We start from the raw sequence: 11,888 nt of genomic DNA, 5'->3' as shown, positions 1-11,888 counted from the left end.
AATATATACATAAATTAAAATGTTAAAAAAATCTAAACCACCATGGGATTTTTGTTGATGGTAAACTATGTGAATGTGTTTCATTGGCCTTTTCGAAAAGTTTGACTTAGTCAACATTAGGGAATAATTTCCACTTTTGTCATACGTAGCATCAATATTGGATTTCACTGGGGTAAAAGTGCAACTTTTTCCAAAAATAAGAAAGTTCCCTTACAAGTTACAGTTTCAAAGCTGCTATTGGTTAAAATCTTTTTAAGTGTGATCATGATTTTACCAAAGACGCTTTGTATGTGACAGTGATGTGATTGTGATATGCCGTACTACCAACGTGATCTGCAGAGTACCAGACCGATACAGTACATTTACGGTTCACAATATGAGTGTTGATGAACATTGATGAAGTCACGTCAGTGTCATTCCTCAGTTCTTTGTCACAATAAAACAAGTTTAACAAACTTTTTTTTTTTTTATAAGCTCTGGTTAATGAAATTATGATATGATTGAGTGTATCAAAATTATATCAGTTGCTCTGAGTTTCCCACCTCCGAACCAACTGCATGTACATTTTCCACCATCACCGACTCTTCACTACCTGTCAATTAATATTCCTTCCAATCAGCCATCACTGGAAATTATCCAAGTGAAATGCGGAAGAACTGTGTCACGTGACTTGGCAGAGGGTATGTGTTCCAGGAGTGTACTCAGCAAAGTAGTCATATGTGAGTCACAATTTCACATGGACTTCTACAACATTCTCAGCGCAGAGGCTTCGAACTGTGAGGTAAGAACTTAGCAGTATAGTTCTACAACACGTACGTGTGTTATAATGTTCAGACTATAGAATCTGATGGTGTGTTATTTAAGTATTTCAGAGAGTCAATGCATACATTTCATTGTACTCCCACTTCTTCTCCTTATCGTTATTATGCGTTCAATGCGTAGTAAATCCAGCTGACAGGGCGTCGTCTGTTGAGTCTTAAATTCCCCTGTGGTCACCTGGACAGCATGTAAATGGGTAGTCTTGCACAAGATGCAACACACGTTGGTAAAGAAACCCACTTATATATACAGCAACAAGAAACAACAAAATAAATAGACTTCGGTCGAGAAATCACTGCTTTATTGTGGATGAATAGCCTAAAAATGAAGAAGAAAAAAAAATGGTAAGTATACACAAGGAGGTACTAGCTCGCGCGTAGCACCTCCTTGGCTACATTTGAAAATGTAATTTCGTATAGAGGTAATGCTTATGTTCACGTCTTGTGGAGCCGGAAAATGTGTGAACGTCTTGCCTGGAAATGTGCAAATATCGAAATTGCTTTAACGGAAATATGCCGGGTTTGGTAAGTCCAGGCTGCAAAGCCACGCTAGGGCTTTTGTCGGGAAATGTGCGAACCACTCATTAGGTGATCCGAGTATCCTCTCGGATCACCTTCTGTATCTGTACGGATTCTTTGTTCTTCTTCTTCTTCTTCTTTCTTTATTTCTGGACAAAAATTGTGTATCTACGTACTCAGAAAGTTCTCACAGTATCAATTTCAAACTCATACCATATATGTATCATGTCCCAAAGACGAAAAATTTTATAAAATCATAGTGATCAGTCGACCGTGACGTCGCTATGACGTCATTATATGAAAACATTTTCATGCATATCTCATTAATAGAATAGAATTCTTCAATGAAATTTACGTCACATATATTTTAAGTCAAGCGGATTCTACTCATATTTTCAAAATTCATATTTATCTTAGAACGCGCGCGTACGCGCGCGTTGAAATATTTGTATGCTCAAATCGAGCTCAAATTTTTTTTTGCATACGTTTCAGACCATTTGGAGCATTTTTTATAAAATTAAAAAAATTGGACGGACGCGTACGCGCGCGCACATATACGCACGCACAGCTCATATGCAATAGAAATTTCCCGTTTTTTTACACTTATCGGATGCCTGAAATGTCAACGAATATTTCTACCAAGTTTCAAGTCAATCCGACTCAATATGACGTCATACGGGCCCGTCAAAGTTGAAATTCCGCGCGCGCGTCAATGGCGAAATACAGTGCAACAATGCCAAAAAACCGCCAATCTTAAATCCGATATTACTCGTCAGGATGGACGGTGACCCTCCATTTTCTTTTTATATTCTGAAAGCTGATGAGTTGTACATATCATTTCATGGGTTGGCGATGCTGAAAAAATGATGAAAAGATATCAAATTTCTTAATAAAGTAAAAAAAGTAAATTTTCAAAATGACGTCATCAAATTTCAAGTTCATTCGAGCGTATGTCACTAGTCCTTTGTCAATTTTCACCCAGATTTCAGTATGATGTAGCTTATTTAATGTTCTTTCAAACATAAAATTACAATATTTTGATTGGATAACGGTATCACCTCGTAAAAATGGATTAAAAGTAATCTTGTCAAATTTGACCAGTTTACGTGTTATCTCTATGGGAGTGCAGTTTTTCTGGAAATGAAAATTGACATGACTATCTTTATCGAGCACTAGCTCACTTAAGCTTCGGTAAATTTCTCCCAGATTTTAATATGTTTTAGCTGAGACTTTACGCTACCGTAAGTGTGCCCTTTGTTTTTTCATACGATGTCGGAATCACGTCAAAAAATTGGGTTGAAATTCAGGCTTATCTTCGATGTATTGAGATATTTCTTTCTTTCTGCAACTTTCTTTGCAATAACTCAAGAAAAACGGCCTCTATCACTTCCATATTTTGCACATGTTTAGTTCATGTCACGTACATTATTTCATAAAATAACAACTACTTGATCGGACACCATCTTGGGTATGTAAAGTAGGGTCAAAGGTCATAAGTGTTTCACCCTGTATCTTAGTGAATACATGTCCTTTCTTTCCCATATTTTGCACACGCAAAGACCATGTTACAAGAATCATTTCACAAAATAACCACTTTTTCCTCAGATGCCATCTTGGGAGTGTAAAGGTGGGTCAAAGGTCATATGTATTTGTTGTTGTATCTTCGTTATCTAGTGTATACGGAATTTGGTACCAAAGATGGCAGATATGACTCCCTTTTCTAAACGAGAATTCAAACATCACACGGCCAATGTTTTTAACAACAGACGAAACGTGTATGGTCATGCCTATTGCGATCAGGACTCGAATCATTGATGAAAAAAAAAAATCGGATCACCTTAATTTGTCAGTAATGACAAATTACAATCTCTAGTTGATTCTGTGTATGTATGGATTGACGATAAACTCGTAGAGTCTCTATCAAAACTACACTGTACGCATGAGCCATTACCATTTTTTCTTACAGTTATCTTGTCTAAGCGACCTCCTGTACATAGCGGCCACCTGTCCACAATGGTATTTTTTTGGGTCATTTCCCTTGAGTGGCAGCTAAAGATAGGTTTGCCTGTACAGTAAAACCTGTCTTTGCGACTACCAGTCTGTAGCGACCACTTGCCATAACAGGCACTAAAAACAATAACTATTCCCTCCAAGAGAAAAAAACATGATAAAGAACCTGTGTATTCTATAGCGGCCACCTGTCTACAACAGATATTTTCCGTCTCCGTGGTCGGTAGACAGGTTTCTACTATTGGGCTACAATCATTTCTGTCTTAGCGACCATCTGTCTATCGAAGCCACCTGCCATATACGACCATCAAAAGCAATTCCCTCCTAGAGAAAGGCATGCTAAACAACCTATACAGCGGCTTCCTGTTTATAACGGCCACTTTTTGTTTCCCTTGGAGTGGCAGCTATAGACAGGTTTGACTGTATAGTAAAACCTTTCTTAACGCTACCACCTGTCTATAGCGCCCACCTGCCGTAAACGACCACTAGAATTAATTCCCTCCTTATTCAAGAAGTATAGCTGAAACTGGAAATTCCGTCTTTTCCGCCCCCCCCCCCCATCCCTGCATTCGCCATACCAAACTTGACATTCATTAATGTGCTAATCACTATAGCGTTTTATTATTCTTATCACTTCTTGTTCCATATAGAAGATTTTCCTTCTTTTTTATAATCTCAAATATTGAGGCCTACGCCCCTCCCCTCCACCGGGCTTGTTGGCCCTTAAAACACACACACACACACACACACAAACACACACACACACACACACACACACACATAAAACAAACAAACAAAAAACAAACAAACAAACACGAAATGACATTCCATTACACTTGGGATGCTTTACCTGCCACGTTTGGTTAAAGTCTGTCATAAGAATACAGAGAGAAGTTTAATAGGTTATACTCGGAATTCCTTGATATGACATTAAATTTCACTTTGATAAGAAACTATGGTCATCAATTTCGTCATAACACGTACGAACCTAGCTCTTTCTTATTTGGCTATAGAGAAGAAGAATTTTTATAAAACCATTATAGTTCGGGCCCCCTCTCCCTCCCTTCCATCCCCCAAGAGGGGATGGGATAATTTAAACAAATTGAGATCCTATCACCATAATGATGCTTCCAGCCAAGCTTAAAGGGATCGTACAGTTGTGGTTGAGACCTAATTTCAGGTTTCCAACATTTTTTAGTGAGATAATGAGAAACCTCTTACGAAATATGACAGAGCATGTAATTCTATGATGAATTCAACGTTTATTTGATGAAAATTGGTTTTGAAATGGCTGAGATATCCAAAAAAGAGCGATTCTAATGAAGTGTGGGACCCACACTTTATTACGATCGCTTTGTTTTACTTTGTTTTTGGATGTTTCAGTCATTCCAGACCCGATTTTCATCAAATAAACTTTGAATTCCTCTTAAAATAGTATTCTCTGTACTATATCATAAGTGTTTTCTTGGTATCTCGCAAAAAGTTTAAAGCCCAATTCTCATCTCCACCAAAACTGTACTATCCCTTTAACCCTAAAAAGACTGGGGGGGGGGGGGGCTAAAAGCCCCCCCCCCCCTCGACATTTCGCACGATTATTCTGCAACACGCAATGCTCTCACCGCGATGCACTATGACTTTTTTCTTTCAAGTTTCCCGCACATTTTGACACCAAATTTGTGACGCCCGGGGGTACGGTTCTGAAGTTACATAACATTTTGTACATGCATGTGCGGCCGAAAATGGCTCAAAAATGTGATTTTGTGTACAAAGTCAATGCAAATTGAGTTTTTTCACATGGTTCATATAAATATGCTTATTTTTACTCTCAATGGCTAAAATTAATTTATTTTAGGAGTATTATGCTTCAAAACGTGTCTGCCACAAATTTTGTTAAAAAAAAACAACAAAAACAAAAGGTCGAAAAAACAGAGAAATACATAAGAAATTCAGGAAACAATAAAATAAATAAGAAATTAATATTGATACAGAATCTTTTTTTTAAGAATGCCACAAAGAATAATTAGACCGAAAATGAGCACTTTTGGAGCTTTATTTACTGATTTAGATCAAAGGGTCTGATTTCTCGCATAAATTAGCGTAATTAATCAAATAAAATAAAAGAAGACTATTTTGGAAAATTTAAATATACGATCTTGTAGATTACATTGCACACTACCATTGTGCAAATTTTCGTGGCGATCGCGCGATCCACGGCCGAGATCTTAAGGGGGGGGGGGGGGGGGGGGGCTTTAGGCCCCCCCAGTCTTTCGAGCTACCAAAATAGCCCAGTCTGTTTAGGGTTAAGGTGGAAATCTGTCAAGGATGTTATCATGAAAATATCAATGTTGATGGTTCATGCGAAGTTTTGACATAGCGTTTATGTTCCATCTTTATACCAATATCGGTGAAGTAATGATATGCACATTGTTATTTTCCCGGCAACGCATCTTGCAAATGTTAAGCATATACTTCGCGACATTTGCTCATTTTCCAGCGTGACGTTTGCACATTTTCCGGTTCCACAAGCTTACACTATGGCACTTGTGTCCATTATCACTATGAAGGTACAAACATACAGCTGTTTCCTTTATTAAGTTAAAGTTTGGGCCCCACAAGCCTCCATCAGGATCCACAAAAAAAAAACACACACACACACACACACACACACACACACACACAATAATACACAGAGTACCATTAAAAATGATAATGTCAGTATTGATAACAGGAATTATTATACAATATTATACACAACAGACACTGGCGCATAAGGCATTTTGGCATACGGAACAAACACATATTCAGATAATACTGTAAAAAATTACACATACCTGTTATGATGAGCTGTATGGGCTACATAGCAATTCCATAACGTGTGGCTGGTTTTGCTGAGTGGGTGATGTTTGTGTAAAGAGCGTGTGTGGATAAGGGGTGTCTGTGCTTGGATGTGAGTTTATGGGGGAGGGGGGGGGGGAGCGTTTAGAATAACGATATCATTAGAATATTCATCAATACTTCTCAATTATTTCAATGCACATACAGCACAGATGATAACACAAACAATAAACACAAATGGAAATTTTGATACATAGACAACTCAATTTTCCAATGGGTGTTGGGAGGGGAGGGGGCGTCAACCACAAATGTCAAAATTTTCCAATAAACTTTACTGCAAATCTCCTAAGAAATTGCCTTCTAAACTTTTCCACTTGTTCATTCGTCAGTTCTATAAAAGAGTTAAGTCTTGAAATGAAAGAATACATGCAAAACAAGCACAATCATTTATTGATTTTGTATTATTAAAAGAGGTCCTATATGAGAAATCGTCATTTTTAAATAATTCACTGTCATTACTTTTCGTAATATTTTTTCCTTGATAATCTGATTCGTCAAGCCAATGCAGATTGAAATCATAGTACAATAGTATCTGATATATCCCAAAATGCGTGAAGTAGTTAAAATGACGTATCTCTAATACATTCAATGTATTGTATTTGGATAAAAGAATGTATATGCTTTATTTAATTCCTATCTTTGACCTGTATTAAATTCTTGTATGCACCACCACCTTTCATCGTGTATTTAAGTGATATTAATTTGCAAGTTCTGTGACGAGTTTTCTACAAGCAACCGCCTACAAGCATAAAAACGTAATGATTTTGGTAACCACTTTGTTTATAGAGATTAGATAGAATTGCACTAAGAATTTTTCTTACAAGCCATTTTTTCTCCATTCAACCAATAAGCATACTCGAGTCATTCCGATATTTACTCTATAAAATGTCTCTCGATGATCCCGCTAGAATATTAAAAAAAAAATCACCGAAGGCAGACTCTCTTTCTCTCTCTCTCTCTTTGTGGGATTAGGTATAGCGGTCAACTAGTTAACATGCACATGAGGGTGTCTTGGCATCTTTAGTTCATGTGGAAAGATCTGTTGCATACTTTTACTGAATTTTGTTCATTTTGCTTTCACAAACACACAAACACACAACCAAGCAAACAGAGTTAAAGATCCTGATCATTTTAGGGAGTGGGGGGCAACTGATGGGGTAACACCCTGGCAACTCTTCTTTTCCATCTCTCATATCTTCCTTATATATGCTACATATTGTATTATCAAGAAACCCGATACAATTTATTGGTCTACAGGTGGCGCTGTTCATCCTGTCAGTCTCGTGGGCCTTGTTTGCTTTATAGTGTTGGTCTCATGGACCTCTTTTGTGTACTAATGTCGGTCTCGTGAGCCCGGTATGCGTAGCGTCGGTCTCATGAGCCTTTTGTGCATAGTGTCGTTCTCGTGAGCCTTAACACTCCTGGGCTTATTTTACTTGAATCGAACTCGTGGGATGTATAACTGATGGGTTGTATGATTGTGAGCTGTATGACTCGTGGGATGTATGACTTGTGAGCTGTATAACTTATGGGCTGTATGACTAGTGAGTGTCGGTCTCGTGACGTGCGCCCTAAATATTCATGTAAACTACTCGAGCTGCTGCCTTGCAGATGTGTAATTGTGTGTTCATGTATGTTCCGTTGATGACGTTTCATGGTAAAGTCCCATTTCAAGGTTCATGAATTCAGCTTGCATAATTTATTCAGAAAAAGAAAAGAGTCCCTCATACACTTACAGGCAAACATTATCATAATAATATACCAGTATACACAAACACAAAGAATAAGAAGTAATGAAAACCAATACCAAACTGCTCTATATGTAATACTATATAAATGCTCGCTTATTCAAGATTTTGACAGTTTCCAGGCAAAGAAAAACAGTGCAACTCGTTTATCATCTGAACAACGCCCGTCTTGAATCTGTTGAATTCGTGAAGTACTTGGGTGTAACCATCACTTCTGATTTGAAGTGGACCCAACACATCAACAATACTGTCAATAAAGCCAATAACGTCCTTTTATTTCTAAGACGCAATTTTCTCTTAAAATCCGCTGATGTCAAAGCCACAGCTAATACAACACATTCGTTCGACCAATTGAAGAGTGCGCTTCAGCTGTGTTTGGGATCCATTTTTCGTGAACCTAATCCACTATAAAGTGGAGATGGTCCCTAGAAGAGCAGCGAGATTCACTTTGAAACGCTACCATAATACCTCAGGAGTCACTAAAATGCTGCAAAACCTTGATTGGACCACTCTGGAACAGGCTAACCATCATGTACAATATACACAATAAGCTTACTCGTCTCCCGGCACAGGACTATAATATCACAAGGTTACCCAGTTGACAAGAGCCACCCAACCACATTCCTATCATATACCACACTCGAAAACTGAATCACATCGCCATTCGTTCTTTCCGATAACAGTAATAACCGGAGGGCTTACTTTTCGAGTGAGTTGCACTCTCTCTACAAACTAAGTAGACCATGCTTATTTTCAAGCTTTGATTGTAACAAACAAGATTCCACTGGTCTACCTCAAAAAATTTGTTGCGAAAGCCTCCAAATCCAAGATGGCGTCCAAAATGGCCGCCATATTTACTGAATTTGTTATTTGAATGATAGAATTTGATAGAAACATCAAATTTCAACAAATTTGATGTCATATGAAAGAGAATAAAATTTCCTATAAGTTGATACCATTTTTGTGGGTTATTGTAATAACTGGATTGAGATTTTAAGGAAAAAACCTCATTTTTTTGATTTTTTTCTCAAAAAACGAAAATTATGAAAATGCTTGATTCAGCATAAATCCAAGAGACACCAAAGTATTATCTTGAAACTTTTCAAAAATTTTGTTCACTATATAATTAATATTTGAAGAAAATTAGGGGTCAGTATCGTTTTCGGTTCAGGAGTTATAATGTCTCAAACTTGAAAACTCATTTTACATAATATTGTATTCAAACGCATCTGTTCCCAAAACTTCACAGAGGGTCAACTGATCCCAAAACGTGCTTACTGTTCGAGTTCCACTTTCTCTACAAACTAAGTAGACCATGCTTATTTTTAAGTTTTAATTGTAACAAACAACATTCCACTAGTCTACCTCAAAAAATTTGTTGCGAAAGCCTCCAAATCCAAGATGGCGTCCAAAATGGCCGCCATATTTACTAAATTTGTTATTTGAATGATAGAACTTGATAGAAACATCAAATTTCAACAAATTTGACGTCATATGAAAGAGAATAAAATTTTCTACAAGTTGATACCTTTTTTGTGGGTTATTAAGATAACTAGATGGAGATTTTAAGGAAAAAACCTCATATTTTTGTATTTTTCTCAAAAAAGGAAAATCATGAAAATGCTTGATGCAGCATACTAGTAAATCAGAGAGGGACCAAAGGATTATCTTGAAACGTTTCAAAAATGTTGTTTGTTATATAATCAATATTTGAAGAAAAGTAGAGGTCAGTCATGTATTTGGTTCAAGAGTTTTAATGTCTCAAACTTGCAAACTCCCTTTACATAATATTATGTATTTACGCGCATCTGTTCCCAAAACTTCACAGAGGGTCAACTGATCAAAAAAACGTGTTTTCTTTTCGAGTTCCACTTTCTCTACAAACAAGACCATGCACATTTTCAACATTTAGATCGAGATTTACTGAGATTGAGACACAATTCAAATTTTACGGAATTGCAGGCGATATCGTACACTGTTGACAAGTTCACATCTTAAACTTAAAAAAAAAATGGCTTTAATGCATTTGCACCAATGTGTTTACATGGCCACATGTAATACTGTAATGGTCTAGTGACTTCCCTCCAAGAAGTGACAAAAATACCAGGGAGCTAATTTTCACACCTCGGCATTGCATTGCACTCCTCGCGTGGACATATGAGGTAAACTGCACTGCGCATAACCGCCAAAATAGATATGTGGTAAAAACACGTACAATGAATAAACTGTTAATTAGGAAAAATGAAAAAAATATGTATATAATTTCATATACCTGTACATTTATATGACCACTGTCAATGCAATACCAATTTCTAATAAGCTGAATGCAACTCAGTTTACGTGTTTTGCCAGTGGCAAACAGCCTCCTAAACTTTTGATGCCAGTAATGAAAAAGAGCACATCAATACCGAATAGCTTGAGCGGACATATTTTTGTGAGTTCAAACTACGGGTATAATAAAATAACCTGAAATGACAGGAATTTTATGCTGATGCGAGTACATGATTTAACATAAATTCTGCCACTATAGAGATTACAAGAGAGTAAGGGTTAGCTTCTTGAAACCCAGTTCCATCAACCATAAGTTTTTGTTTACAATTTTTGCCCTTAAAAACCATGTAAAACTGACTTCTAAATATTAACAATATAAGTTTCTGGGAATCATTAAAAGTAAGGCAACCTGCAGAATTTGATATCCTTTTAACATGAAATATCTATAAAGCATGATTTTATTGCTACCTTTTCAGCGGAAAATGGTCATAACAATATTGCTGTGAAAAGCAAAAAAAAAAAATGATAGATACAATTACCTGGTAGACAAGATAATCATTTACTATAGGAGAGAAACGTACACTGTATTATGTTCTGTAACAACAACAAAAATGTATAATTTTTTGCTGAGTGCCAAACGCAAAAATCATGGTGATTTTTAGATTTCAAATTCTACATATATTCAGCACATTCATTGGTTATTATTAAATGGAACAATGGATACATAAGATCATTTACGTTGACATCACATAGATGGGAACTCAGTCAAAACATTTTTTTTTTTATCCACAGCAAATACTCCTGTCTACATTTAAAAAAAAATGGGGGAAATTTGCATATTTGTCTTTTTTGTAATAGTCCGATGAAATAAGAAAACAAAGTGGAACGATTTATATTACCTTCAGCAAACAAAAATGTATAATACAGTCAGGTCTCAGAAGCGATAATCTAATCGCAAGAATGACAACTACAAAATTTGTGGGAAAAGTTTTGCAAAATTAAAGCAATTCTCCAAAAAAAAAGATAAGGTATCTTCAAGACGCGCACGATATTCTGTGCAATTCAAGGGTTATACATATCATAACTGTACATTTCTGTGAAGTGATCCTCTAACCAGATAAAACTATTCAGTACATAACTATTCAGTCCGTGTCTGATGTTTCACTCAGTGATTTCATACAGCAACACTGCTCATAATTCAGTATAGCTCTAGTATACAAACTCATCATCCATGTCAGAATCATGTTCATGTATTGAGCTCTGGATTTCCGACTCAAAAGCTCCATTGTCTGAAGGTTCCTCGTCAGAAAAATCCTCTGAAGTATTTGGTTGATTCGCGCAGTCTTTTGAACAAGAACAGATACTTGTGCAATTCAGTCCATGCTTTCTACAGCCACATCGATTTGTCTCACACAGAGACTTGCAGCCACAACACGTCATTTCCAAAACAATCGATGGTGCTGGCTGAACATCCATCCAATCAATCTGGAGATCCTTGGGACCTGTGACAATCCACCCATGACCATGTGGAGATGGAATGCTTTGAGCGGCATTTATGCAGTTTCTATTAATGTATGCCTGGAAGTTTGCTCTCTGCACCTTCTTCCTCAGGGCGCTCTGGCATGGA

At 36.9% G+C, this 11,888-nt stretch overlaps 1 protein-coding gene across 1 annotated transcript in view; it reads left to right on the top strand.

The window, feature by feature from the left end:
- Nucleotides 1–1,522, top strand: part of LOC139726058 (uncharacterized) — a 31,627-nt gene extending 30,105 nt beyond the window's left edge. The window contains exon 7 of the mRNA XM_071637139.1: nt 620–1,522. Coding sequence (XP_071493240.1) covers nt 620–793 — 174 coding nt within the window. The 3' untranslated portion in view covers nt 794–1,522. The remainder of the gene's footprint in view (nt 1–619) is intronic.
- Nucleotides 1,523–11,888: the final 10,366 nt, after the last annotated feature.

Source organism: Diadema antillarum, unplaced genomic scaffold, assembly GCF_040938485.1.
Source record: "Diadema antillarum isolate AM-2024a unplaced genomic scaffold, OU_Dant_1.0 seq00000076_RagTag, whole genome shotgun sequence".
Lineage (NCBI taxonomy): Eukaryota > Metazoa > Echinodermata > Echinoidea > Diadematoida > Diadematidae > Diadema > Diadema antillarum.
This window is presented reverse-complemented; position numbering and strand designations above follow the sequence as displayed.